Source organism: Trichoderma breve, chromosome 6 (genome assembly GCF_028502605.1).
Source record: "Trichoderma breve strain T069 chromosome 6, whole genome shotgun sequence".
Taxonomy (NCBI): Eukaryota; Fungi; Ascomycota; class Sordariomycetes; order Hypocreales; family Hypocreaceae; genus Trichoderma; species Trichoderma breve.
In genome coordinates, this window is record NC_079237.1 from 892,841 (window position 1) to 920,324 (window position 27,484).

Sequence of the window (27,484 nt, forward strand, 5' to 3'; positions counted from 1 at the left end):
CGTGTCCATTCATTTCTCCAGGCGAATATGGAGAGTTTCGGTCTCTCTCGGTTCTACTGGCAATTTGCTCCCCGTGGCTCACAAAATAAGTTTCGAACTCGGTCACATGGTTCATAATAGGTACAAATACTTGTCTATACTTTGATATATACGGATAAAGAGCAATATTTTCACCAAAAAATTGACATATAATGTAACTCTAAGAGTCTCAGACTTTATTTATGGCATCACAGATCTCCAGTCGAGATATGGATACGGTTACAATGTAAAAGATGTCCACATTCTCAGTTTCGACGAACCTTTGATAGACTTTCGTCCAGTGCCGATCTCAAAGTTGTTTTCCCCTTCGCCAACTATAAAGGTGGCCTTTGGTCCTCCTATTTTTCATTTCTCTCTTTCCTTTCCAAACGTCACGCACCATCTCGCTGGACACTTCAGTCCCCCCAATACTACAATCCTTTATCAATACAAGATGAAGAACTTCTTCGCCCTCCTTCCCGCGTTTGCCTTACTGGCATCCGCCCATCCTTACTTCGACCCCAGATCTCTCAAGGATGTTACTCCATCCCATGTTGATCCATCCGACAATGATGTTTCCTTTGAACACCTTGTCAAAAATACCACCACTCCCGGCATCGACAGCCTGCCCTCCTGCGCTATTCCCTGCATCCAAATCGCCGTCAAGTCGGCATCCAACTGCCAGCTTGATGATCTCCCTTGCCTGTGCAAACAGCGCGCAAAGATTGCAGCGTCTGCCAAGAGTTGCATCCTTCACACATGTGGTGCCAAAAAGACCTTGAGTACGTATTTTATTCTTATTTCTCGCTACTATCAAAAACGTAAACTAATAATCTATATAGAAAAGGTCAGGCCCCAAGTGCAGGCCATGTGCAAAGAGTTAGATGCAAAGGAGGCAGAGAAAAGAAAAGCAGAAAAGAAGAAACTAAAGGAGCAGGAAAAAGCCAGAAAGAAGGCTGAAAAGGAACAAAAAGAAAGAGATAAGGCGCAGAAAGAAGCTGAAAAGAAGAAGAAAAAGGAAGAAGAGAAGAAACGAAAGGAAAAGGAAAAGGAAGAGAAGAGGAAGAAGAAGGAAGAAGCGAAGAAAAAGAAGGAAGAGCAAAAAGAGTTCGAAAAGCACCAGAAGGAAGAAGAGAAGAGACTGAAGGAAGAGGAAAAGAAGAGAAAGAAGCAAAAGGAAGAGGAAGAGAAGAACGGGGGACAGAGTGAGAAGAGGGGAGAGACCGATGAAATGTGTGAGGCAGAGGAAATGAAAAAGGCCGAGCATATTTGTGAGCACGGGGACTTGTGTAAGCACGGGGAATTGTGTGGGCACGTGGAAATGGGAGAGATCGAGGAAAGGGGGGAAATGAAAAAGGAGCCAACATTCACGCTCGAAAAGGTGAAGGCGGCGCACACTTGGTGGAAGATCGACAAGGAGCACCCTGTGAAAGGCGAGCCATTCTAATGGTTTGCGGTCTTTCTGGGGGCTTGTTTTGTCCCTCACCTTTACAAAGGTTTTTTTTTATCTCTTAGTTAATAATCCCAAAATCGAGTGTTAACTTGATATCATCGTCTCTATAAAACCGTCGATTGTCTTGAGTGGCTGCTTCTTGGAACATCATCGGTATCTCAATGATACAGATAGAGCAAGTAGATTCCCTAGAGAGATGCTCCTTCTTGAACACCATTATGGGTACATAAGGTATGGAGAAACAATATGGAACGAGAGGAACTCAAGACAATACGGAGAATTAGACAAAAATATATAAAACTTAATCTCGCCCTGGTACGCCCTGAAACACAAGTCCATATAACCCCCAAGCCACAACCAAATCCCACCCCATAAACTTTCCAAACCGTATCAAAATAGAGGAAAGTTCAAAAAGACCCATCTCCTCACAATCGCCAATATTCCACCACAGATACTTTTCCGATACTCCACGTCTGAAACACCCTCATTGCCATTACCCCGTATCCAGGAATCTCCCCTCATCTTAAGAATGGGCCAGCCTTGAACTTTGTCAAATCAATTTCAACATTTGTACCATTACGTGTAACCTAGGGGCAGACAAAGACGCCCTCTAACTGGGTATATACTATCCATCCTCGCAACATACAGCGAAGGCTTTAAAAAAATAATAGAAAGAAAGTAAGAAAAAAGAAGGGGGGAATATCCATCCGAGACCATCCCCATCCTCATTAAAGCCTCATCCGTTCTTAAATTGTAAACAACACATCCATCAATCAATCCGCTCGCCTGCTTGAATCCTCTGGTCATTCAGACCCAGCACCTTATTTTCGTTGAATAGACATGCTGTATTCACACCGTCCGGCAGAAAGCCTCCTATGCCTTCTCCCATCCGGCCGGGCCCTCTGCCTCATACACTCCCTTCTTCGAGATGACGCGCCCAAGACCCCTATGGATCTCCGCTTGGAACGGTTCGAAAGGAATGCGCTCTCCGTCGATGCTGATGTAGCCGCTCTGTTGGTTCCGAGGGGTGATGCGGTAAGCCGAGATCTTCTTGTACGTGACGTGAGGGTTATCGAAGAATTTGCCCGATTCAACAGCGAGAAGAGCCTTGGTGACGGCCACGGGTGAGATATCCGCAGGAATCATGACCAGATCCATAAGACCATCCGTGGGCACGGCAGCAGTGAAGAAGTTGGCGTCGGGTGACATGTAAGCCATCTATTACCATTGTGTTAGCATTACTCAGCTTCAGGAAAATATCTTTCTTCCTGCAGACTTACGTTTCCGACATAAAAGGTGCCGATATTGTCATGAGACGCTGTCTGCCAGTCTCCCGGAATCTCATCTTGGACCGTCCCGTACTTCAGCTTTGGCAAGCCCTCTTCCCCAGCCGCTGCAACCTCAGCATCCACGTTCAAAAGAGCGGAATCAGAAGCATATTTCTTGTAGTGCTGCTTGATCATCTCCTTGCCCTCAATCTCCAACTTGACAGACAAGTCGAAAGGATACGACTTCTTCTTGAAAACGCGCGTCGCCAAGCCAACTTCGAAACGCGTGTTGCCCATCCAGCGCATATTTTCCGTGCCCAGGTCGCTTTCGGCAATGAGCCCCAAAGCCTGGGACAGGAACGAGAGGATGCGTCGATCGCCTTGTGTGATGGACACAAGATCCAATGGCATCACCACGCCCTTTACAACCGCTAGGGCCGACAGTCCAGCATCATTGGTGCCGTTGCAGTTCAGCGAAAACGCATTGCCCGATCCGCAAGGAATGTGGCTCACAGCAATCTTAGCTAACGCCTTCGCAGCATCAGGTCTCTTCCCGAGCCCATTGAAGATTTCAAACGGCGTTCCATCTCCCGACAGCGCCATGATGGTATCGTACTTGTCAAGGTCCGCCTTCTCCGAAAGCTCCGTCGCCTCTCCGCCCCTGCTCAAGTTCACCACGTCCATTTCCATTCTAGCAGCGTCAAAGATTGGCTTGACATGCTTCTTCCACTTGCCCACCGCTCCTCCAGGGCCCGAGTTCGGGTTGATAAGCACATATGCACGCTTTCGCGGCTTCGCTTCACCATACGCGGCAGCAATGAGCGCCGACACAAACGTCTCAGGCGACGGACCGCCAGCCTCCACCTCTGCAGTCGGGAGTGCAAACGTCCACTTCTGCAACTTCAGCGACGACTTCCGCGGTGCCGCGTAGTCCACTACCAGAGAATCGTCACGCAATTCAGCCCACAGGACATTATACAGCGGAATCGTGTGTTTCCCCTTGCCATCTGCACCTCCGAGTGGTAAGCAATTGAAGCAGGAGAGGTCGTCGAGGAGCTGCTTGCCGGAAGAAGCCTTGCCATTGAATGACTTGTTGTGTTTCTTTCCATCGGGATCTATCGAATACACACTGTCAGCCCAAAATCGTAGCCAGAATCAACGCCATGTCGTTTTGCTTCCCATACCAAAAAGAACGAGATCCTTCTCGCCAATCGTCAGCGTCTTGTTTCCCCCAAGACCCAGGCGCATCCCAATTGCTTCAGAGGCCACCATCTTCTTTGCGCCGTTCTCAATACTCGCAAGTCGTACGGGGTCCTGCATTGAGGATTTTGGGGGGTTACGAATTCTCGGCGGCCGAGGTACCCGAGCGTCCGTGGATTTGGGAAATTGAAGCTCGCTAGCTAGCTTTCGCTAAACAAGGAGTGAATCTAAGATGCAAACGAAACAAAAGAGAAACTGTAGATAAAGGAGAGAGGGACAGGATGACGAGTAAAAAAGACGAATGTCAGCGAGCGTGAGATATTGGGCCAAGGAATGACAACTAGCTTGAGACAAGCCGGCGAAGCAGAAAAGGGAGAAGCTTCAAGCCCCTTCTCACGCGTAAGATCCAACTTGGCGATGCAGTGACTTGTAAACGGCCGCGGCAACTTGTGCTAGCAGCCCCGATAAGGGATAAGGCTCCTGGAGGATTGCGCTAAAGAAGAGCTCCAGCGCTCCACAGTGCTCCAGTCAGCCGCTATCCGGAGAATCGCGCCAGGATGAATCAGCATAAGCAAACGCTGTTCCCAGCATCACCCAACTTGAAAGTGAAGACAACAGAGCTTGACAGAATCTCAATTGTCGAGTAGAGATTTGTTATTTTATTGTAGTAGCGAGTAAGTACAAATATGGAGTAATATTGACTGGTTTTAACCCAAGAGGGATCCAATACAAATTAGCACTAGATAAGTACCTAAGCATTTGATAAATGTCCGTCATTCTGCAGCAAAACGCTCGCATCAACGCAATGCCTCTCTCACTGCTCACTCCTCCAAACGCACACGCAAAACATCTCTCGAATTTTTCCCCCCTTCTTCATCTTTCCGAATCTGCCACTCCACAAATGCCTACCAACTTTTATATAATGCATCCGTCCTCCCTTCCAAAATAAAACTCCCCAGAGAAAACCATTTCCATCCGCAGAAAGCCCGTCAACAGGCTCTCTACAGAATAGATTTGCATGATGCGTAAATGTGAAGCGTAACCCAGACCCCGTTATCTCAAAGTCCGCTTCCAAGCCAGTTTCATTCTCCTCTTTCAAAAAAGGGGCCTCTATCAGATTACCAAGCTGTAAACACCACATTCTCAATTTTCACCAATGCCCCTATTTTATCCATTTTTTGTTCAACTAGGTACCGCATTTGATAATCTACTCGGATAGTCTTGAAACGTTGGGCCATTTGGCAAGAGCTGCTGTTCTGAACGCGTCCGTTTCTTTGCTTCTCCAGCTCTTAAGTGTCTCCAGCGCAGCTACGGCATCTGTGAATGTCGCACTCGCGTGCTCAATGAGGCTAGAAATCTCCTTCTCGCACTTTGCCACATCGACACCCAGCAGCAGCCTGGCCTTGATGGCAGAGAGCACATGAAGGGGGCTAGCCTGGTGCTTTGCCTGGAAGGCTTCGTTGTATTTGCTCAGATCCGCAGTCTCGTCCACAGGCTTGAATTCGGCCTTGAGAGTTTCGAGAACCTTGGGAGGGAGGTCTGACGGCGCGTTGTCCAGCAGCTTTCGGAAGGCAACGACTTGCTCGTGTACCCTCGGGTTCTCGGCATCAATTCCCAGAGCTCGGTTGAGGCACTGCAGCGCAAGGACATATTTTTCTAAAACGGCGTGTTAGTATCCCTGATTCAAATGCATTCTTACTTCAAATAAGTGTTGCTTACGTCTGCGCATGTAAACCTCAAATCCAGCAATCTGAGCTTCAATGCTCTTCGGGCTCACTTGCAGCATGGGTCCTAGGAACTTCATTGCCTCGCCGAGGGGGTCTTTCGTCGCCGCCAAGGTTAAGCCAAGAGGGTCTTCGTCCTTCTTCTTCGCATCTTCTGCTTTGTCGCCCTTGTTGGGATTTTGCTTGGCCTGTCTCTCCGCCTCTTCTCTCTCGAGGCGCTGCTGCTCCTTTCTGGCCTTCTTGGCCGCCTTCTTCTTCTCGAGAGCATCCTCTTCATCTGTCCCGTTGGTTCCGTTGGCTGAGGGCTTCTCTGCCATTTTGAGGTAAAGGTTAATAGCATCAAGAGCCACTCGAGTGTAGACCGGGTGGTCCCGGAAATGGTCCTCCCAACGAACCATGTCGATATAAGCTCGGATTTGGCCTTTTCTTAGTGAAAAGCTGTGGAAGTCAAACTGATCATCCTGCCAAACCTCAAAGATGTTGTTCAAAGCGTGGAATCGCTTCAAAGCAAGGCCAGTGTTTCCTTGTCTAGCATAGGCCTCTCCATCCTCCGTCAAGAACCAGATGCACTGCATTTCCAAAAGGTCTGCAAGGGGGCCACCGACGGTCTCTGCTCGTGTGAATAGGCCAACGGTCTTGAGAGCTTTCTCGTTCTCGTTATTTCGAAGCTGATACTTGGCACACTTGCTGTTAATGTATCGATCCTTCAAGTCGAGTCTTCGCGCCTGGTTCATCATCTCGGCCGCCTCCTTGATGTTGCCCTCATGCTTCAATATCCTAGCCTTGGTCATGTGGAAATCGACACTCTTGGGATCCTTTTCAATGGCACGATCAACATACTCGCGAGCCTTTGCCAAATCCCGACTCATGTGGTAGTTGTAGTGCTGAGCCAGGTAGTAAAGTGCAGCAGCCTCTCCCTTGTCTTTGCTCTCAGAGTCGACATCTTGGGATGTAAGGTACTTCTCAACAAGCTCTCTCAAAGTATCCTTCTTGAAGGAATCGGAGTAAAGGTGCTTCAGGTTGGCAAAAAGAGAGGGGATGCCCTTGTTCAGCACAAGAGTCAGATATGATTCGGCAACCTGTCGAAACTCATCACCTACAAGAAACATTGTTAGAAAAACCCTTTCTTTCTCTCAAGCGTATCCATCAATCATCGTTTGAACCGGGCTCAGTTGCTTACCGCTGAGGAAGTCGAGTGGGACTCGTCGAGCAATGTCGCAACGAGGGTACTTCGCAGCGTACTCATCGTAAATAGCCTTTCGTGCGACCACATCGTCAGGAGACAGCTCCATAGCCTCTTCCAGCTTCTCATAGTAAAGAGTGTGCTCCGAGTTACGGTCGAGGAGGAGTCGGTAAGCCTTGACAGCATCCTCCTTGCGCCCCAGCTTGAGGAGGTAGTCGGCACGGCATTCCAGCACCGCCAGTCGATCCAGGTTGTGCCTGGCACCAGTCTCCAGGTGGTCCAGGGCTCGTTGGTAATCGCCCTGCTCGGCAATGATGGAGTTCTTGTACATGACTGCCTCGGAATGCTCAACGTCAAATCGAGAGGGGGGCGATTTCAGCGTCTCTTCATATGTGGTGAGAACCTTTTCTGCCTCCGTAAGGCTTCCAGCCAGATGGTGCGCAATAGCCAATGCCGTCCAGCTGGAGCGCAGCTGTGGCCTCGCCTGAAGCATAGCTGTCCGGCTCTGGATGTATCCCTGGTAGTCACGAACGTGCACCTGGAGAATGGCAAGGTCTCGCTGGATCTGGGCAGAGCTGGGATCGAGCTTGAGAGCAAACTTGTATGCCTTGATAGCCTCCTCAAAGTTCTTGACCGATCGATACAGGAGACCGTAGACGTGCCAGCAGATGTGGGACTTCATGTCGACCGTCAGGGCCTCCTTTGCCAGAGGGAACGCCTCGTCTGACTTTCCCTGGCTGTTGAGGATCAACGCCTTCATAGCCATCGTGTCTCCATGTTTGGGGTGCTTCTTGAGGATCAGCTCGGCCGTCTTCAAGCCTCGCTTGTACTGCTTGTCCTCGAAGCTGCGGATGATGGTTCGGAACTGCGCCGCTTCTTTCGGCGCCAGTGGTTGGGGCATCGTGACGAATTTGTCGGCAGTAGCTCGATGGAATGACTCGATGTTTTGTCGATAGTAGGTTCTGATTTCGACTCGAAATGCAGCCAATCAGGTAGCGACGGATGGTTGCCTGTCAAGGTCGAGGCGAGCCCAAAGGAAAGGTGGTTTGCTGTTGCTCTTGTCGCGTGGCTCGAGAGTCAAAAGGACAAATGGCCGCTCCCAAGTTGGCAATGCACGAGAATTCTTGTCCTCTGCACTAGTAAAGAAGTCGAATTTCGCCCCTCGTCAACAGCCGTCTCGAGCTTCGGTTGCGCGTTCTCGTCAGAGTTGTACGGATGCCTGCAGTGCTTGATTGGAGGCCAGAAATCGGCGCAGCAAGACTGGACGCTGCCGGCGGGACTTCGGAGTTGGGTTCCTCCACTCGAACGAGGCCAAATGCCAAATGCCCCACCATCTCGAGGCTCCAAAACCCGAGACAAAGAGACAGCTTTTGGCGGGGTAGCTGTGGGCTTGATTCGGAGGGGAATGATTCGGCTGCAGGGAGCCAGAGTTGATTCAATTAGACAAGGAGATGCTTGCAAAGACTCGATTGGGATAACATCAATGGTGTTACATGCTGTACGAGGGAAGAAATGCAAAAAACTTATAAAGTTGTTTAAGAGACACAGATGAAAAGGTAGGGGGGTTTCATATTGTACAGAGTGCACATTGACCTCGTCGTAATAGGTAGTACGAGTACACTTTTTGTTTTATATACAAGCTTGGCGTCTATATTCCAATCCATATGTTCGTTTTCACATTCAAAATCGTACAAGCACATGCTGCATCATTAGTCCATACTCCCAAAGCGGTGCTGGTTCTTGTCACGTCCCTTGTCATGATGAAGCCGGGTTGCCATCACCTTTGCTGAGCTTCTGTGCAGCCTCCCAATTGCTCATGGCATCTTGCCAGCTCTGGCTAGAGGTACCGCATCTTCCCTGTATGACATCCCAAGTCCTGCTGCGGACAATATTCTCTACGGCTCGTTCCTGTCGCATTAGGATGGCAAGGGACTGGGTGCGAGCTTCTCGGGGGAAGAATCGTCCTGAATACGGATCCAGCCTTTCGTCAACAATCCGCTCGCGGTCTCTCTGCTTTTCCAGTTCTAAAATGGTAGCCTCGGGGTCATCGGGGTCCGGGCTGGTGGCAACGATCCCGCAATAGCTGAGCACTTCGGCTCTAGCCTTCCACGAAGGAAACAAGACCTTCTCCTTGAACGACTGGCATGCTTCAGGGTCGATCGGCTCAGCAAATGATCGCGGGGCACGTTTTGAAGTTGAGCTAGGGTCGAAACCCGTCCGAGCCGGTGTTACCAGAGCATTGAGATTCTGAGTGATGGAGTCGTCTATTGATGATCGAGACAGCCGCAGGAAATCTGAACAACAGCAATAAGTACAGTGCCGAGCCACACTGCCACTCCGAGAGATCACATACCACGAAGCGTGCCAAAGGAGAAGCAGAACTGGGGTGAAAGGCGAGGCTGTCCGGGAGGCTGCGACATGATGGACTCGGGTTTACTGGAGCCACCCACAGCTTCCGCTGTTGGAGTGGCGCCTTTCCACAGGATTCCCGCCACTATGTGGGAAATGAAGACAACGGCCTAGGCAAAGCGTTTCAGGCGGTGACGCGGCTCGCTGGGCTGTGCGTCGTCGCAAATGTCACGGAGAATATGGCGAGGCTCGGTCGGAGAGTTGAGAGTGACGCGAGCATCTCGAAGGCGGATGGCATGATGGGGCCAAAGTTGAATGAGAAACGGCGCCGTGCCGGAACAACAGGGGCGATTTTCGGACCAACGTAGACCCGCCAGGGAGGGCCGCTGGGGTACTTGGTGGTACATGGGATTGAAGATGGATTTGTTCCGATAACATTTAGGATCAATACAGTATTGTCGATTATGGGGATTGTAGAATTCAGTGTGATTGTATTTATCCATGTGATTGCTCAAGTAGGATTGTTGTAACCCAGGCTCAATCACATTTTCTGTGCAGCCCGTCCCAGTTGCGTCCCTGCAGCAGCTGAGACAAGCTCACGCGAGCACCCTGAAAGCTCACGGGTACTAGCCGACCTAGCAGGCTGAGGTTACGTTGAAGTTTGAGAGTGCAGCTGCACCTTGGTTCTCAAGCCGGGGTGAATTCGAAATAGCATCGTTTATCAAGAAAGCACTGCCTTGTTATGAAATCACGTTGATTTGAGGCCTCAGCTGGCTTCTGCTGCGGTGTCAGAAGATGACCGAAACTGGGACCGAGTCTGCAAATTGTTGGCGCAGCTTTGGAACCTTGGAATCTTGGGAACAGGGGTCTGGCAGCTGTGAAATCATTCCCGCCAAGTCTTCCAAGTTCCTACTAGGTATTTGGAAAGCAGACATCGAGCTGAGGTACCACCAAGTACATGCATCCATCTCTAATTTGAAAAAAGAGGCAGCCTCAAACTGCCAACCAACGGGTCGGTCCTTGGCACAGTAATAAGCATCTTACCTCTCGCTCAGGGGTCCTTTGTCCAGCATGATCATCTCGTGTCATTCATAGCTGCAAAAGAACATTACATTGAATCCATTTACTAACCCATGCAAAATGTCCGGAGCCCCTCCCGGAGTAAACCAGCAGTCGAGCTGACACCAACTCCGAACCGCTCTCTCTCTCGTACTCGTATTCCACCCAGCCCAGCCCTGCCCCCCCAGCCAGCTGCACGCTTAGGGCCCTACGAGTTAGTCTACATGTCCACTAAACCCGCGCCCAATCGCAACTCGCTCCAGCGCTTGCCCTTGCCTTGCTGCGGTACGCACCCCACACGGCACGCACCCAGTCCGGTACATCGATCTCCCCTGATGACGATGGCGGCTTGTCGCGTGGCCAAAGTCAGTGACGTGCTGGAGCAGCGTTTTTCCAGGGCATTTGCAGCTTTCATGTTACTTCTCGCCGCCGTGGCCAATGATGTCGTTGCTAGATAGTGCCTTGCATTGAACGATACGCCTCTCAATGCACCAATGGAGGAATACGCATGCTCTCTAACGCCCCGAATCCTTGCTTTTACACGCCTGTAATTGTAATTCCATAGCCTAGATCCAAGCAGCTGCATGAACAGCATTGATCTCGAGTGTCATGTCAACCAAAAATATACAACGTACCCCAATCACTTGCTAGTCCCAAAACAGGCCTGTCTGCACACACCCGGATTGTGGGCTTGCCTCCTTTAATAATTCCAACCCCAACGAGCTCATCTCAAAACCTCTTGAGACAAAGTCCGCATTCCCTCTTCTCCCTTCTGGCTGCCTCTTTTTCCTTTCATCTCATCTATTTCTTGTATTTCTTCCTCTTGCTCCAGCTACCGAGTATTTTATCCTTTTTAGTCGCAATCATCAACTCCGCCTAGCGCTCAACTAGCTTTCCGTCTTTAAGCCTCCTGTGTCCAACCAACCGAAGACCCCACGCTGCACAGCCAACAACATCTTTCTCTCGACTTTTCCTCTCCTCCCATCTCCTCACCCTCGCAAAACCTCAACGAGAAACAGCATCATTTCAAAATGGCGGAAGCAAACAGTGGCAGCTGGTCGGCCTTCCTCAAGGTAACTACACAACTCCCCATCACACCCCCAATTGCGCAAACAAAAGAATCTCTCTCATCTAACCGTCGAAACCCGCAGTCCATCGCCTCCTTCAATGGCGATCTCTCCTCTCTGACCGCCCCTCCCTTCATCCTCTCGTCCCAGTCCCTCACCGAGTTCTCTTCCTACTGGGCCACCCACCCGCCCATCCTCACTGCCGCCGCAGCAGAGGCCGATCCCGCAAAGCGCGCCATGCTGGTCCTCAAGTGGTTCCTCTCCACCCTCAAGCACCAGTACGCCAGCCGCAGCGAGCAGTTTGGCAATGAGAAGAAGCCCCTGAACCCCTTCCTCGGCGAGCTCTTCCTCGGCAGCTGGAACGACGAGGCGGGCAAGACGACGCTCATCTCCGAGCAGGTCAGCCACCACCCGCCCGCGACGGCCTACTGCGTGCGCAACGACAAGACGGGCATCCAGCTCGAAGGGTACAACGCGCAAAAGGCCACGTTCAAGAGCACAATCATCGTCAAGCAGATTGGCCACGCCGTGCTCACCATCCCCGTCGGAGAGAACAAGGAGCAGCTGGAGCGCTACCTCATCACCCTGCCCTCCCTCCACATCGAGGGCCTCATCTTCGGCGCCCCCTTTGTCGAGCTCGACGGCTCAAGCACAATCGTCAGCTCCAGCGGCTACACCGCCAAGATCGACTACAGCGGAAAGGGCTGGCTGTCCGGTAAGAAGAACACAGTCATCGCCTCCGTCTTCCCCACCGGCGACGAAAAGGACGTCCTCTACAACGTCACCGGCCAGTGGACCAAGGAATTCGAAATCTACCAGGGCCCCGCCAAGAAGAACTCCAAATCCACCCTCGTGTCCACGTACGACGCCGCCGGCACCGAGCAGACCAAGCTCGCCCTCGCAGACCTCGACAAGCAGCACCCCCTCGAGTCCCGCCGCGCGTGGAGCAAGGTCGCCGAGGCCATCCAAAAGGGCGACATGGACGCCGTCTCCGTCGAGAAGACCAAGATCGAGCAGGCCCAGCGAACCCAGCGCTCCAAGGAGAACGCCGACGGTCAGCCCTGGGAGCGGAGGTACTTCAACAACGTCACAGAGGACGAGACCCTTGCGCTGCTGGGCAAGGCCGCCGGCGTGCCCCTGGACGGCGACAAGGACAAGACGGGCGGCCTTTGGAGATTTGACGCTGCCAAGGCGGCCAAGGCAGAGGCTGAGCAGCTCACCGACGAGCAGGTTGCGCAGATCGAAACAACGCTCTTGGGTCAGTAAACTCGACGTATGAGCAAAGGTACAATAGACGGCGCGTTTCGATTTCTATATATACTTATATATGAACCAAAAAAAGAGGGCATCAAACGGACAAAAAAAGGCAATGCGAGGGCTAAATCAAGAACCGAGCTGTCTTGGGCGAAATATTACGGGACCTTTTTGGATGGATGTGTTTTGTGTGAAGGGGGGAAGGGAATAAATGAGGCATGATGGATGGGTCACTAGCCACCTTTTTGAGTACACTACGGTTTTCACGGGAGAGTTAAACATTTTTAATGTAGAGATGAAGATTACTTTTTTTTTTCTTTTGGATTTTCAACCATTGAATTTCTGTCAACTTTTTTTGGTATCATTTCTTTCTTTCTTTTTTTCGTCATTTTCCCAACGCATAAAAGCCGGTTCGCGGTGCCCATTTTCCTTCTGAATAGACCAATAGGTACGTAGAGTATTCTAGAGGTGAAGGTAGGAATACTACAAAATATTTGGAACGCTTGGTTCGTCCTCACGATGTACTATCAGAGCCATGTCCCATTGTTAAGCAAAGCAAAACGACGACATTTACAGCTGGTTGGAAGTGTTGAAGTCCTTGAGAGCCTCGGCGACACGCTTGGACATGGTCTTCTCACCCTCACGGACCCAGACACGGGGCTAGATAACAGTTAGTCATTGGGCTCGACGAATTATCTCGCAGGCAACAGTGGATAATAACTTACGTCGAAGAACTTCTTGTTGGGCTTGTCATCACCATCGGGGTTGCCAATGGCAGTCAGGAGGTAGTCCTTCTTGTTGAGGACGTAGTCGCGGATACCAGACAGGTAGGCGAACTGCATGTCGGTGTCCATGTTGACCTTGACGACACCGTAGCTGATGGCCTCGAGGTACTCCTGCTTGGAGGAACCAGAGCCGCCGTGGAAGACGAAGAAGACGGGCTTGTCGTTCTCGGACTTGATGGCAGCCTTGACGTGGGCCTGGTGCTTGCCGAGCAGCTCGGGGTGGAGCTTGACGTTGCCGGGCTTGTAGACACCGTGGACGTTGCCGAAGCCAGCGGCGATGGAGAAGTAGGGGGAGATGGGGGAGAGGGTGTTGTAGATGTTGAGGATGTCCTCGGGCTGGGTGTAGAGGGAGTTGTTGTCGACATCCTCGTTGTTGACACCGTCCTCCTCACCACCAGTGATGCCAATCTCCATCTCGAGCCACTGCTTCATGGGAGCAGCGCGCTTCAGGTACTTGGCGGTGGTCTCAATGTTCCAGTCAACGGGCTCCTCGGACAGATCAATCATGTGAGAAGAGAAGAGGGGCTCGCCGGTAGCCTTGAAGTAGGCCTCATCAGCAGTGAGCATGCCATCGAGCCAAGGGAGAAGCTTCTTGGCGCAGTGGTCGGTGTGGAGGACGACGGGAATGCCGTAGGCGGGGGCAATGGATCGGATGTAGTTGGCACCGGCGATGGCACCGGCGATGGAGGCAGCCTGGTCAGCGTTGTCGACACCCTATTTGCGAGAGTTAGCGACTTTATCTTGGAGTGCGCGCAGCTGAAATCTAGCGGTTCAATGAGGTTTTTTCCATACCTTTCCGGCGAAGTAAGCGGCACCACCCTGGGACATTTGCAGGATGATGGGGGACTTGGCATCGCGGGCGGCCTCAAGAGAAGCAACGACGGTGGAGGAGGAGGTGACGTTCTGAATTAACGCTTGGTTAGCTGCAAATCCCTCTAAAAGAGAGCTAAAAAGAGGCTCGTTTTCCAACTTACGATGGCGGGGATGGCAAACTTGTGCTCGCGAGCGTACTCGAACAGTCTCAGGACGTCATCGCCGACGATGACACCAGTCTTGCGGCTCAGGACTTCGGTAGCACCCATTTTTGCGAGGTTTGGGAGTTAATTGAACTAAAGCAAGGTCGTAGGAGAGTAGAGGATTTGAGTTCTGCAAAGTTGCGGGAGGACAAAGTTAGCAATGGAGGCGTCCTAATAAATACGATTTGGTCGGTGAAGGATCAAATGAGAATGAAAGAGAAAAAAATGGAAGCGAATTGCTGAATGGTAATTGCTACTCGTAAGAGCGCGGGGTTTTTCAACCACAAGGCTCAGCGTAATTGACGGGCTGAGTTTATCGATAATGAGGGCCAAGGAGGGGCAGCTCCGTTGACGGATGGGACAAGCTGAGAGATTTGCTCCAAATGCCGGACCTGAGTGGCTCACGGCTCGTCGATAGCGCAATCAGCGTGTCACAGGTGGAGATATCATTGGCTGCGAGTTTCCATGCCATGCCATTTGATGTAATGTGCCTCGTGCGTGCTGTCGTCCAGTCCAGTTCAATTGCTATCTGGTCTGGCCATTGCAATCGCCATCACCAGGTCGTTGTCTCGGATTGACGATTGTGCTCCTTATCGCCCCTATTCCTCCTTCTCCCAGCTCGTCTCCATCATTCGATATCCTGTCGCACAACGGATGCTCTGCCGATTTTGCAGCTGCTGAGACAGACATCATGGTGGGGCTGATGCGCCGATGGAGGGGCAACGTGGGATGTGTGAGGGGCAAAAAAAGGGCAGAAAACAGGGCCGAAAACAGGGGCGGTCGTGAGAGAGAGACTTACAGGGGGCTGCTGCGATAAGCAATTGGGAGTCGTTGGTTCGGGCACTGAGGCTCAGGGGATGATGATGAAGGGAGAAGAAGAGAAGAGAAGAAAGAAGGTTGACGATGGCGATGGCAGATCTGATGTAGATGTAGAAACTAAGAGGGGACGGGCGGGGCGTTGGTAATAGCTCCAAATCGTGTGACCTCAGAGCTGCTCCTCTTTGCCGGCAGCTTCTTCCTGTCGTAGCCGAAGCTTCGGGGAGGGCCACGGAAACATGCGGGACGAGGCTGCTTATGGAGTGAATGGCGGCGGTTTCATTGGTTTGCTGTACTTTACTTTGTTGACCAGCCAGTCACTTGTTTTTAATTACATCAATGCTTATTTACCTACGGATGATGTCAATTGTTGGCATTGGTTTGTTCTAAGTTGAGCTCACCAGGACGCATTTGCTGTGTTGTGTCTACCTATTCACGCACGGCCACACATGTAGCAAAGCGCACAATTCGCATCATAAGTCATCTCAATAGCTTTTTCTTCTTCTTCTCCCTCTCCTTGTTCTCGTACTCCGCATGTCATCGCCATGATTGTGGATATTTGGGGTAGTCGATAATTTCGAGATGGGGCTCGCCGTCCCGATTTCTTCCAATGCAGGTACTTTTGAGCCGGCCCGGCGCGGGAGGCCATTCGGAACTGGACTCCTATAAGAGTGACCACATGGACCTGTGCACGGGGTGCGGGAATGGATACACCGCTTATTCAGACCATTACCCGTATTTGCGTCCGGAGATTGGAGTTTGATAATTTTTACAAACTTGTACATAATCCTGATGCGTTCAACCCTTGGTACTGATGGCAAAGCAGACATAGCCTCGGTCGACGATTTCGCCCCTGCAGTGGTTCTCTGCCGATGTTTCCCGCAGCTTCTTGGCAGTTGGGGTAATCCGATAATACGACGATGACATCTTTGCCTGTACGCCGAATTGGGGCCAAATAGACGGTATTCCGAGCATTTCATATTTAATAAGCTGCGCTGCATGTCAACCAACCTCTGGAATGATGTGAATGAGAAGCGCATGATGCATGGCATAGGTAGGCAATGGGCTAGTCTCTGGGAGATAGAGCCTCGTGTGTAAAAGTGGCACATTTATATTATCAAATTCCGCCATGAAAAAGAACAATATAAAATTGTATTTGTTCATTACATACCTATCTATGGTTTGTGTTTTGTCGCTTATTGTTTATTCCCCTGGCTCAGGCATGAAGTGTCGTGGTTGCTCTTGCACTCCAGCAGTATTAAACGCACGCCGATAAGATAAGCCCACTCACTGCCTGCAGCTGCCCTGGCGGGGAACTTCATCGCGCCTTGTTTTACTTGCACTTCTCACTCACAGTAAGCGACATCTACTGAGCCTTTGGTTTATTACTTGTGTTGTTCCCTCTGCAAATACATTACATGTTCATGTCCATGTCCATTTCATAATGCCAAATAGAGGTGGCAGGAATTCATCGGGCCCGTGGGGTCGCCTCAAGCCCGTGGAGCAAGACCCTCTGGAAAGCATCGGGCTCCCATCCAAGGGCGACACCAGGTGAATTCATTGATGGCTTATACGTGTGCTACCTTCCCAAGTCATGTTATTAACCGCTACATACCAGGTTACTGGACCTCAAGACTCAAGAGAACTACTACACCAAGATAGTGGAGCGCTACATGACGTTTTGCTCCGATGCAGGTCAGCGGGACGAACTGCTTCGGAGGTTCTCGTCACTGGAAATATCATCATCAAAACCAGCCTCTACTCCCGCTAGCTCTCGGCCTTTTCTACCCACAGTTGATCATGAAAAGCTTCAAAGCCCTGCCAACACCAAGGCTCTGTCCGATGTCATGGCGGCTCTACGAAAACTTAGAGAGGGCATTGTCGCCACGAAGCGGGCTGATGATTTCGCTGCACAAGCCTATCTTTTCTGCATTCGACTCTCCATATTAGTCAAACATCCCGAGTCCTATCACCCAGCTATTCTTCACTTGCTGCGTTCGATCCACCCGCAGCAGCCACTCACATCTGTCGAACTTCAAGAGGTGGTAGGCTATCTGGTACTGGATACCGCTTGTCGACGCGGGGAACTGGCAGAAGCCTTTGCACTGCGGCGGAGATATGAGTTAAAGGACTCTAAAGTAAACGCGGCACTAACAGCGTTGACGCACGACAACTATGTCGTGTTTCAGAAAGTGAAGCGGAGTGTAGATGGGCATCGGGCAAAGATTATGGAGTGGGCAGAAGGTGATGTGAGAATGCACACTCTCAAATGCTTTGGGAGAACGTACCTGTCGGTCGAATTGGACTTTTTGGAAAAGACAACGGGGTCAAAGTGGTTGGACCTGAAGCAGGCTGACGGGGTTGGCTGGGACCTGGAGGGAAGCAAGGTGGTGATTCGCAAAGTCAGGGCACGGTAATGGCAGAGCACACCAAGGAGGCCATGGTGCTCTGAAATGCGGTGTTTTTACCTAAACGCCCACGATACTATGTTGGAGATGTGTGTAAGCTGGCATGTTTCTCTGACACCTGTCAGCCAGCTGGCCCTCTCCGGAATGTCTCGATTGAAGCTCCAGCAAAAGGGGATTCACCCACTACCCCCCGTGGGGGGCCCATTATCAACCATTCACTTTACCCTCGTAACGGGGTAGTCAACGATGGCCGTTTGAGCTCCAAAACGCTCTGGCCACGGATTAAATATCTCCAGGCGGTTAAGAATTTACTCAGGCACACATCTCAGCTTTCACTCCCACCAGGGCTCACACCCACCACCCAAGAGTCACGCACCTCTCTCCACCACAAGCTATTCCATCTCTGCATCTCTATAGCAAATACCACCCCATCGATAGCATTTCACACCGTCTGCTCCTTTCTATGGCGCCGGCGAGAAAGAGGCCGAGAGCCGCGCAGTCCGATGATAGAACCACGTCGGTGCTCCTCGCTGATTATCGCACCGCCTGGCTCCTCGCGTACGTATCCGTTTCCATATCCCACCCGGCATCGTTTTGGTGACTCCGATACCGTTGTGCCCTTCCATTCCTCCTATCATCTGTCTTCAAAAGGAGCAGTCTTGTCTATGCCACTCTTTCCCAACTGTTAGCTAAAACTAACTAAAGAAATAAACACAGATCCGACGAGCCATCAGTTGAAATTATCTGCAAAAACGAAACTTTCAAGGTCCACACGAGCGTCCTCAAGCAGCATTCAGAATACTTTGAAACCTGCCTGAGCAAGCCATTTACCGAGTCGGATGGCGTAGTTCGCTTTGATGATATCGAGCCCCGGTACTTGGCATTTTACCTGGGCGTGGCATACAGCTACTCATCCATCATGCCGCACACGCCCCCAGCCCCCTCTATGAATCCCGAGGCCAAGGCACTGCGCACGCCTCTCCGGGACTATATAGAGGTGTACAAGCTATGTGATCGGTTTCTAAGCACCCAGATGGGCGAATTTATGCTCAAGTGCATCAAAACGAGCATCGGAGACGGTCACCGTGCCTTGTTTCGCTCGTTTGCGGATGAGGAACAACAAAAGGCGCTAATGAGAGATTTCGCGGATGGATACGAGGCGCTTGAGCACGGCCATGCGTTGCAAAAGGAGCTTTCGGAGTGGATTATTGAATATTTTGTCGAGGGCATCTCATACGAGGCTTGGGATGGCTATATGGAAGAGGTGATGCACAGACCCAAGTTTGTGGCGCAAGTTTCCAAGGGATTTGCGAGGAAGTTGTCGGAAGCCATGTCTGCGAGATCCAAGATGAAGCGCAAAGAGCTTGGCGGTCCATGAGAAGACGTTTTCTAGGAGAAGATGTTGGTTGGAGAGAACTTTGCTAAGGTGGTATGAGACGGTGAGTTTCATGTACCTAGGTATGTGTTGTTGCTCGCGGTGAATGCTGACAGTGGAGGCGGAGTGAAGTCTGAGGGGTTGAGGAGATGAAGCTGCGCTTTCTGCAGGGGGCTTGGCAAAGGACTATTATGATTTTCTGGCATGGAATGGCCAGCTTGGTTTGGTACGGCTGGGAGAGCCGCATTGACAACCGCTTTTACTGCTAGCAACGGTCGACAAAGAATAGCGGAACTTGCCCTCAAGTGCTAGGTTTGCGATGCACAGCGGGTGCAGCATCGTCTTTGTTTGTTATGTATCAATGAGAAAAGAAAATGTATGGGAAAATTCGCAGTCGAGGATGTGAAGCTGTAATGAGGTTGGCGATGAGGCCATATATGCCTTCAATTTCTCCGCCACAGCGGATGTGTATATGTATATATATGAATGCCAGGCTCGAAAACTCCATTCCCCAGTTCCCGTTCAGTCCATCAAACAAAAGAAATATAGCAATGCCCAGCCAGTGTATATAATAAAACTCCCATGAATGCTTCGCTCAAGGGCAGCCTCAGCCCTGATGCAAATCCCCCCAAATGCCTCGACGTTTTGTGTAGTAATATTTACTTTCAATTTTTTTCACTTTGTTGTTTTTTTCTTCCTCGGTGGTTACCGCTTGCCATACTCAGCAACGCCCTTTTCCAAATCCTCCAGGCTCTCCCGCCCGCCATACAAATTCTCCATCATGCGCTGCCTCTCGGCGGAGTCGTGCTCGAGGGCGAGGGCGGTTTCGCGGCGCTGGGCGCGGGTGGCGTCGAAGTAGGTCTTTGAGGCGTATCCGACGGCAGTGATGACGGCGGCAGTTTTTAGCCTTTTTGTTGAATTATTTATTAGCATTATTTATTTAATTTTTTTTTTGTTTTGTTGGTGTCTTTTTGTTGATATGGGATGTTGGTATGGGGGGACGTGAGAGAGTGCTTACCAGCGTCGGATCGGCGCTCGGCGCGGCGATGGGCGGAGATGTGGCAAAAAGGGCGGGTGCACTCTTGCGGCGGTTGAGAAGCCTCTGACTGTTGAATTCATATTTGTCGAAGTATGTGATTTAAGAAATGGAGGCGAGAGTGTTTTTTGCAACAGTTCGAGCCAGTATATTGCTCGTTTTATGTGGTGTTGTTGTGTTGCGTGTGGTATGTGTGTTGGTGATGGTTGCAGCAGCAGCTTCAGTGTGTAAAGAGAAGCTTCGTCTAAAACAACTCGAATTTATTTCGTAGCTTACGCCACCAGGTCTATATTCAAAAAAGGAGAGAGTGGCTCAGCTCCTTAACTACAAGCAAGAAAACAAGAAATCATGTGAGAAGTGCCCGGGGACTAAAACTGTGTCCATGTCCCCCAATTTCCCTTCCGTCACATTGGCGTGGCATGTGCGTTTCTTTTTGGTTTGGGTGGCCATACTCCGATGTAATAGTAGAGCCACTGGTCGAACCATTAGAGCGAGATGGGACAATTAGCCGCGGCGTCCGATTCGACGGGAGAACGCGGGGAGGGTGGCATTGATGGGCGGACCTGTGGGGTAAGGAGGGAGCCTTTGGAGCTTGGTCCGAGGTTATGAGAGGCTGTTTCATTTACGAGAGCAATATACAGGAGTTGTGTATGTTACATGGCCGGGTCTTAGTCGATGTCTGTACTAAGGTATGAAGAATGAGGGTGAGTATCTTAGTCGTAGTTGAAACTGGCTGCATGTATGCATCATGTGTTGTCACATCTTTTGAAAATCTCTCTCAAACTAAGGTAACTAACTCGCATATCTCTTCGGTACTTGCCCTTGTCCTCGTCGGCAGAGGCCGTCTCTTTTGTCTGCCGCTGCTTATTATTTGTGGTTGCACTGTTGCATACCCATCGCCTGATTTCCCCTGGCGGTGCGCCAACAATCGTGTGACCACCGATACCTAACACGCCGTAATCCCTTTTCCCGGCGTCCGAAATCTTACATGTCCTACAGGTTGCAGAATCTTTGTCTTCATGCAAACTGATAAAAGAATTTTCAAAATTGAAACGGTATTATTGTTGTTGTTATTATGCGTACAGTAGTGAGGCTCTGAATGCCGTCAATTACCGGCTGCCCGGATTTTACCGCTCTCAGTCAAGACACACAGACCACCGCAAACGGCACGGCTTTCCATGTTTCCAGTTCCTTTCGGCAATCCAAAAGTTCCCTCTTCCCTCATAGCCGAACACAGCCAGCGAAAACTAATGAAGCAGAAAAAAAAAAGGCTCACGATTCGCTAAATATATGCTCCGTACTCAAACACTAACTACTACAGCACAATAAGGCTCTCTCTCTCTCTCAATGCTGTGGCAGCCCGTCGTCTCCGTGCTTCTGCCTCGTATCCCTCCATAACGGACCTCTGGCTGCCGTTCCAACTCCTCCAACATATCCAACGTCCTTGTCCAGATCCAAACCTTTGATGAGGCCAATTGGTTTGGGCACCAGATCCGGGCTCTTCTTATTGTCGCCTTGATCCGGCTCATCATCTTCATCGTCATGACTCGAGTCTCCTCCCAGCAGCGGATACTTGTCCAGCCACTCCTGCCAAACCTCGTCACACTGCTCACTACCTCGGCAAGGCACCCTCTCGAAGCACTTCTCCCTGTCCAGCAGCCAGTAATGCAAAAGCACCGCTGAAAGCAACTCGGCCACGATCCACGGCTTCCACGCCCAGCCGCGTTGTCGCATGTGTCTCTCGTCGTGGCATCGCCAGAGCTCACTCGTCAGCAAGAACCGCATGACGCACCCTTCTTGCGTCCATGGCAGCGGCCTGTCCGTTTGTACCGCCTTGTCAGCCTGGTGAGGAGGCTGCAGTGTACGATGGACAACCAGCTCGGTGTAGTCGTCATCTAGTCTTGATGTATCCAACGTCTCGATGAGGCTGCGGAACCGAGGCATCGTCACCGAGAGCGTTTCTCGCAGGCGGGGCTCTATGGTGAAATTGAGGTCGTTCTTTTGGCAGAGGTATCGAAAGTCGAGATACGCTGCTCTCACGGGTGGCGAGGTAGCAAAGGCCTCAATCGACTGGGCTTTGAGCAGCACATCGCTCTGCTTTTCGATGGAGGGCCATATCCGTGTGGCTGCGAGGTACGCAAAATGCGTCTGGATGTCCTTTACTAAAATGTCATCCACGCTTCGTTCCTTGTCACCCAGCAGGTAGTCGGGCAGGTAGAAGCGGGTCGTCTTAAAGACGTTACAGCAGCGCAACACGCACTCTTCATTGCCGCATAGTTTCTGCGAGGGAAGAGGCCGGCCGTGCGAATACTGCTCTTCCCGGCGCCGTCTCTCGTCTCGTTCTCGACGGCGGAGTGTGAGAGCCACAGGGCTAGGAGGCGAAGAGGAGATGCGGTCGCTACTAGGTGGCGTGCTCATTGTGTAAGACTGTGTAAGAACTGTAGAGCTTTTGTACTCTGTATTTCCGTTTCCACATGTAAGTGAAGCTTCTCCTAGCTCACTTTATACTCCTGTAGAGAAACCGCCACATGGAGATGGATGTAGACATGGCGAGACCGCATCCGGCATATGCTCTACACCCTGCGTGTTCGGCAACGGTAAAGCACACAGACGCTTTGAACATGTAGCCCTGGCTGCAAACAAGACTCTGGGTCAAGATATGAAGCTGCCCGTTGTTCACTTTGAAGCTTGAAGGTGGTGAATAGTTGCGAAGAGGAGAAGTCGTAGGGAGGTGAGCTGTGTTGCGTTGCGTTGTGTTGAGGCCAACGGCGTACTAGAGCCGCCAAACAGGAACTCCCGCTTAACTTTAATTCCCATGGCGTGTGTCCCGTAACAAGAGTCTGCAAGTCGCCGATTTATTTGAACATCTGAGGATACGGACGGGATCTTATGCTGCTCTTGTTCGGCCTCATGTAGAACTTGATCGTGCCCTACGAGATGCATTCACCGCGTGTCTATACAGATGAAGAAGCTCATTGGCATTGACCCATGTATTTAGCTTGAACTGGAAAAGGATGGATAATTAAAAAAGAAAAAAGAACAGATTCACCACAAATATCCCCTACATTTCCGGCTCTTACACAAACACTTGGCCATATCCCCCGCACTCGCACCCTCCATCCCACCCCCATCCTCCGTAACCCCATCGACATAATCAAACGTCAACTCCTCCCCACGCGGAATATCGCGAATGGCAAACAGCGCAAGGTCGTGAATGTGCTTGTCAGCGTGGTCGCCGACGCGCGCAAAGATGCGCAGGTTGGGCTCGCACGAGTGGTTGATGAAGCGCGTCGGGCCCGAGAGGAACTCGCCGTCGACCTCGAGCGGCGGACCCTTGAGGCGCGGGTCCAGCGACTCCGGGTGGGTGAACTTGTCGAGGGCGAAGAGGTAGACGTCCTTGCGCTTGGAGACGGCCGAGGCGGCGCGGCGGCGGTCGGCTTCGGCGGAGGTGATGATTTCGCCGAGGTAGCGGTCGACGAACTGGCCCTTTTTGATGGCTACTTGGGTGCGGACTCCTGGTCAAGAGGTTAGCGAACATTCTCGGGGGGGATGCTGATGGATGACCATATCAACTCACCCCATCCTCTGTCGTCGGTACGAAAGATTTGCAGCGGAATGGTTCGCCCGCGTTCAACGACCCTGTTGGGGCAGTCTTTGGAGCATGAGCAGCCCGCGTGGCACTCGTATAGCGGCTCCTTGGAGTTGAGCATCTTGGACCGTAAAAGACCTGCTTTAGCCCCGTGGGTGTGATAGGCATACGCCTTTCTCTTCTGCCTGACCTTGTCCTTACGCCCTGCTTCTGGTCCATCGCCATTAGCTCCGTTCGCGTGAATGTCCTCATCTTCATTGCTACTGCTGTCCTCTTCCTCTCCCAGGTCGGCGAGGCAGAGACATCCCATGTACTGGCACTCGCTGTCGCTTTCACAGGAGCAGCCGCTGCGGAAACTATCCTCAGCTGGTTCAACGCCCTGGCCCAGGACCATGCGGTCTATAAAGCGGAAGTTGGGCGGGATGACGGCCTGGTCCTTGGCATTGACGATGGTGACGGGAGTGGTTTGGTGGATGGGAAAGGCGCGGAGTTGGCAGAAGTGGCAAGAGTCTTTTTCGGCAGCATGCTCCTATCTTGTTGGTTAGAATGTGCTTGGATGGTGGTTTCTCATAATAAATGGCAGAGAGATGATATTCTTGTCTCTTTTTTATGGCCATTGCGCGGCTTACCGGCTGGTCGTGGAAGAAAAAGTGTTGCCCTGTGACGGCCTCCATAGTTGTTAGGTCGTCCGGTTCTTCTCTTCACTTGATTGATATGCTTTGTGAAATCTCGTGTCTTGTCATGAAATGGATGAGTTGGTCATTGAGCATGACATCTGACTTGGGGCGGGAGGCGAATATGGTTTTAGAGATGCAGGTGGATGCTAAAACGAATGAATAAATGACGCTATCATGGATGACTGATGTTCAAGGCATTGGATGAAGATGAATGTTGCATTATCGAGTGAAGGTGTGTGGTATGGAGGATCGCCAGCAGATTGCCACAGTTCATTTTCGACCTAACCTGGAGCTCTCGGTGAGAACCTGAGGTACCCAAATCAATCACGGTGAGTGCACGAGCAAACGGGTTCGGTGACAAGGCCTTGCTTGCCGGTGGATCATTTTGCTTGAATTTTGCTTGGCTACTGATCCACCTGCAAGGGAGAGCAAGCGTCTGTGTTGTGCATGTCAATTACGCGCAGATGCTGTACTCGTACTGGATAGTCTAATCTGTCTGTCTGTGCAATGAGAATGGATGGATAGATGATGATTCCTAACGAACCCCCTACACTACATTAGCACTGCAACTAGTATGTAGATTAGTAGGCAACACCTCAATGATTGATACCAAGTAAACGCTCTCTTTGTGCCTGTAAGATGGAAGCAACTACGTCAACGCGGCCACCATGGAAGCTTTTATTATGGACATGCGCCGCCACCAGAACGCATGGAAGCATCATCATCATCAGCCTCTCATCAATGGCTTGCGTCCCTTGGCTGTCCTTTGATGAATCAGCAACTCAATACATGTACTCGTAATACATACGAAGCCTCTATCAGGTAGGCGATGGATGGAATCTGGCCGAGTAGCGCTGCGCCATCGCTCTGTTGGCCCTGAAGCTTCAGTGGATGCGTTCGGTTCGGTTCAGTGGGCGGATATGGCGGGTCTTCTCGCCTAGAGCTCGCTGACAAACGGGGCCCGGCTTGGAGCTTCAGCGGATCGATCCATTGATCTCATTTGTCGCATCCGCCAGCACGTGTAAATGGCCATCTTTGGTTCTCTCTCTCTTGTCTTGTCCTGTCCTGTCTTGTCTGCTCGTATTCACCAGCTCGTTTAATCATCTACCTTATCTACAGAGTTTTTAATTCAATCGCAATTTATTCATCAATTCATTAACACTGCACAGCTCCCTGCTGCAGATAACCCGGAGATACACTTCCTCGTCGGCGTTTAATACCTTGTCATTGTCACTCTCACCTCACTCTGTCATTCTCTCTTATTCCCCCGAACCCCGGTCCTGTCAGTTCTCCTCCAAAAACCTCACAACACACTTCGGCTCGACATCCATCCCAAAAAGCTTTTCCCCCACTGGCCTGGCCCAAAAAGATAGCCTTTTTTCCCTCCCTCACAGCCACAACAGAGTTGCGCTGGTGCAGCGCCAGTCAGCTGCGCCGTTTCCCGACAAGCTCCAACCTGGCCGGTCGTTTCGTTTGTCCCGCAGTTGGAACCAAGAACCAAAAGGCTTCAAAGAGGCTGAGGTTTCCCGTTTACCATCTCTCGGTCCTTTTGCCTTGGCTTCTTTTTCCTTATTTTTAATTTTATTTTGTTTCTATTCTTATTCCCCTCTGGCCAACTTGTGTGATTCTCTGGTGTCTGGCATCCGCAGCCAGATCTGGTATGGCGTTGGCCAGCTCTCCATCCACCCTCTCGTTGCGAAGCGTTGCGAGCTGAGACGCCACAAGCAAAGCAAAGCAAAGCTCAGCTAAACCACCACCCAAGGCGACATCATGGTGCGCAAAATATCCTCTTCTCTATTTGCTGCCTTCACTATAAATCACTAACTGCGATGCGCTCTTCCAGGGCTGTTGCTTCTCTCGTTCCGCGGGTCCAAACTCGCCCTATCCCGGAGGCGTCCCCGATGCCTCCTCTCGCGCCATCAACCCGCCGCCCTTGACCTTGCCAGAGGGAATCATATCCACCAACCCGCAGGCCGCTGCCCTGAGCCATCACCACCGCCGCCGTCGGGACCCTCGCCCTCTCGACCAGCACATCAACCGGCCGCTTCGCCGCCACCGATGGACGTCCACCCAGCGAGTGTGGACTCGCCGTGACCTCGTCAAGGAGCGCGCCGAGTTCTTCGACACCAGAGTCGTCTGCCGACCCGAGATCTGGCAGACGCTGCACGCCGCGCTGCAGGTCCTGTGGGAGGCCAACCCGGAGGATTCCCAGGACGAGGACAATGCCCTGGCCACGGCCCAGACCATTCTCACGGCCGCCGAGATCTCCCTGCCGACGGGCAATCTTGTGAATGGTGCGTACGACGCCCTGGGCAACTTGTATGCGCTGCCCGAGTGGGTCGTGGCAGACCCGGACAACCTGGCGGATGACCGAGACCCGGATGCCAAGGGCGACGCATCGACTGCGGGCGAAGAAACCGCCGGAGAGGATGACGACGACGCCGACTCGGAAGAGGCCGAGAGGAGGAGGGAAGAAAAGGGCAAGGGAGTGCTAGACGAGCGAGAGATGGTCACTTTCCGCGCACGGTTGAGCGAGACGGGCCGGGACATTAAAGTCACCATGGCCAAAACAGACAGCGTGCGGAGTGTTATCAAAAAGATTACAGAGCAGTCAACAGTGAGTTTCCTCTTTGCTTTGTCGCCGTGTTATTGTTTCTTATTGTATTGGTTGGCTAATATTTTCATCTGCAGCTTCCCCCAGACAAGAAAATTCGCCTGGCATACATGGGCAAGATGCTCAAGGAAAACTCTTCGCTCGAAGCCCAGGGCTGGCACGCCGGCCACGTCATAAACGCCTTGGTTTTCAACCGATGACCCCATCCTACTACTACTTCCTCCTCCTCCTAACCCTTCACATCCTTCCCGCCTCAGAATTCCCTAATCTCCTACTCACATATTCTATTTCCTTTGGCCTCGTCTGGATAATACCCCATATTTCTTCTTTCTTCTTCTTCTTCTTCTTCTTCTCAACGCTGCGAACTTGGAGTTCTAACGGAGTATTTATTTTATTTCCATTCATCATTTGCACAAGAACGTTCTTATTTATACCCACACAAAATACACTACACTCTGCCAAAGTACATATGACGACAACGGCAAGGAAGAGCAGCAGCGGACGACACAGACGAGAGAAATGGCACGGGCCTGTATCTAAAGAACTTTTTTTTTGGTCTGTCTGTTGGAGGGAAAGCATACAAGCTACTCATT

General features: G+C 51.3%; 11 protein-coding genes across 11 annotated transcripts; 4 read left to right on the plus strand and 7 right to left on the minus strand.

The window, feature by feature from the left end:
* Nucleotides 1-472: 472 nt before the first annotated feature.
* On the plus strand, nucleotides 473-1,465 carry T069G_09193 (CFEM domain-containing protein; the record flags this gene model as incomplete). Its single annotated transcript, XM_056176403.1, has 2 exons — nucleotides 473-800; nucleotides 861-1,465. 2 exons carry the CDS (start codon nucleotides 473-475, stop codon nucleotides 1,463-1,465), a joined length of 933 nt encoding a protein of 310 aa, XP_056024881.1.
* An 879-nt stretch (nucleotides 1,466-2,344) lies between these two features.
* Nucleotides 2,345-4,059, minus strand: T069G_09194 (diacylglycerol kinase catalytic domain-containing protein; the record flags this gene model as incomplete). The annotated part of the gene is made up of 3 exons (XM_056176404.1): nucleotides 2,345-2,689; nucleotides 2,752-3,746; nucleotides 3,924-4,059. The coding sequence occupies 3 exons, from the start codon at nucleotides 4,057-4,059 to the stop codon at nucleotides 2,345-2,347; spliced, it is 1,476 nt and encodes a 491-aa protein (XP_056024882.1).
* Nucleotides 4,060-5,146: 1,087 nt separating this feature from the next.
* On the minus strand, nucleotides 5,147-7,747 carry T069G_09195 (NMDA receptor-regulated protein 1 domain-containing protein; the record flags this gene model as incomplete). Its single annotated transcript, XM_056176405.1, has 3 exons — nucleotides 5,147-5,595; nucleotides 5,659-6,759; nucleotides 6,844-7,747. 3 exons carry the CDS (start codon nucleotides 7,745-7,747, stop codon nucleotides 5,147-5,149), a joined length of 2,454 nt encoding a protein of 817 aa, XP_056024883.1.
* Nucleotides 7,748-8,601: 854 nt separating this feature from the next.
* Nucleotides 8,602-9,266, minus strand: T069G_09196 (caffeine-induced death protein 2 domain-containing protein; the record flags this gene model as incomplete). Its single annotated transcript, XM_056176406.1, has 2 exons — nucleotides 8,602-9,140; nucleotides 9,200-9,266. The coding sequence occupies 2 exons, from the start codon at nucleotides 9,264-9,266 to the stop codon at nucleotides 8,602-8,604; spliced, it is 606 nt and encodes a 201-aa protein (XP_056024884.1).
* A 2,019-nt stretch (nucleotides 9,267-11,285) lies between these two features.
* T069G_09197 (oxysterol-binding protein domain-containing protein) lies at nucleotides 11,286-12,587 on the plus strand (the record flags this gene model as incomplete). The annotated part of the gene is made up of 2 exons (XM_056176407.1): nucleotides 11,286-11,327; nucleotides 11,406-12,587. 2 exons carry the CDS (start codon nucleotides 11,286-11,288, stop codon nucleotides 12,585-12,587), a joined length of 1,224 nt encoding a protein of 407 aa, XP_056024885.1.
* A 558-nt stretch (nucleotides 12,588-13,145) lies between these two features.
* Nucleotides 13,146-14,442, minus strand: T069G_09198 (fructose-bisphosphate aldolase class-II domain-containing protein; the record flags this gene model as incomplete). Its single annotated transcript, XM_056176408.1, has 4 exons — nucleotides 13,146-13,235; nucleotides 13,301-14,074; nucleotides 14,153-14,263; nucleotides 14,335-14,442. The coding sequence occupies 4 exons, from the start codon at nucleotides 14,440-14,442 to the stop codon at nucleotides 13,146-13,148; spliced, it is 1,083 nt and encodes a 360-aa protein (XP_056024886.1).
* A 2,194-nt stretch (nucleotides 14,443-16,636) lies between these two features.
* T069G_09199 (BTB/POZ domain-containing protein) lies at nucleotides 16,637-18,978 on the plus strand (the record flags this gene model as incomplete). The annotated part of the gene is made up of 4 exons (XM_056176409.1): nucleotides 16,637-16,743; nucleotides 16,811-17,605; nucleotides 18,018-18,158; nucleotides 18,318-18,978. The coding sequence occupies 4 exons, from the start codon at nucleotides 16,637-16,639 to the stop codon at nucleotides 18,976-18,978; spliced, it is 1,704 nt and encodes a 567-aa protein (XP_056024887.1).
* A 702-nt stretch (nucleotides 18,979-19,680) lies between these two features.
* On the minus strand, nucleotides 19,681-20,094 carry T069G_09200 (uncharacterized protein; the record flags this gene model as incomplete). Its single annotated transcript, XM_056176410.1, has 2 exons — nucleotides 19,681-19,882; nucleotides 19,994-20,094. The coding sequence occupies 2 exons, from the start codon at nucleotides 20,092-20,094 to the stop codon at nucleotides 19,681-19,683; spliced, it is 303 nt and encodes a 100-aa protein (XP_056024888.1).
* A 1,261-nt stretch (nucleotides 20,095-21,355) lies between these two features.
* Nucleotides 21,356-22,429, minus strand: T069G_09201 (uncharacterized protein; the record flags this gene model as incomplete). Its single annotated transcript, XM_056176411.1, has 1 exon — nucleotides 21,356-22,429. One exon carries the CDS (start codon nucleotides 22,427-22,429, stop codon nucleotides 21,356-21,358), a length of 1,074 nt encoding a protein of 357 aa, XP_056024889.1.
* Nucleotides 22,430-22,687: 258 nt separating this feature from the next.
* T069G_09202 (SET domain-containing protein) lies at nucleotides 22,688-24,274 on the minus strand (the record flags this gene model as incomplete). Its single annotated transcript, XM_056176412.1, has 5 exons — nucleotides 22,688-22,815; nucleotides 23,092-23,526; nucleotides 23,589-23,721; nucleotides 23,791-24,129; nucleotides 24,230-24,274. The coding sequence occupies 5 exons, from the start codon at nucleotides 24,272-24,274 to the stop codon at nucleotides 22,688-22,690; spliced, it is 1,080 nt and encodes a 359-aa protein (XP_056024890.1).
* Nucleotides 24,275-26,047: 1,773 nt separating this feature from the next.
* On the plus strand, nucleotides 26,048-27,091 carry T069G_09203 (ubiquitin-binding domain-containing protein; the record flags this gene model as incomplete). Its single annotated transcript, XM_056176413.1, has 3 exons — nucleotides 26,048-26,050; nucleotides 26,121-26,894; nucleotides 26,969-27,091. 3 exons carry the CDS (start codon nucleotides 26,048-26,050, stop codon nucleotides 27,089-27,091), a joined length of 900 nt encoding a protein of 299 aa, XP_056024891.1.
* Between the last annotated feature and the right edge of the window lie 393 nt (nucleotides 27,092-27,484).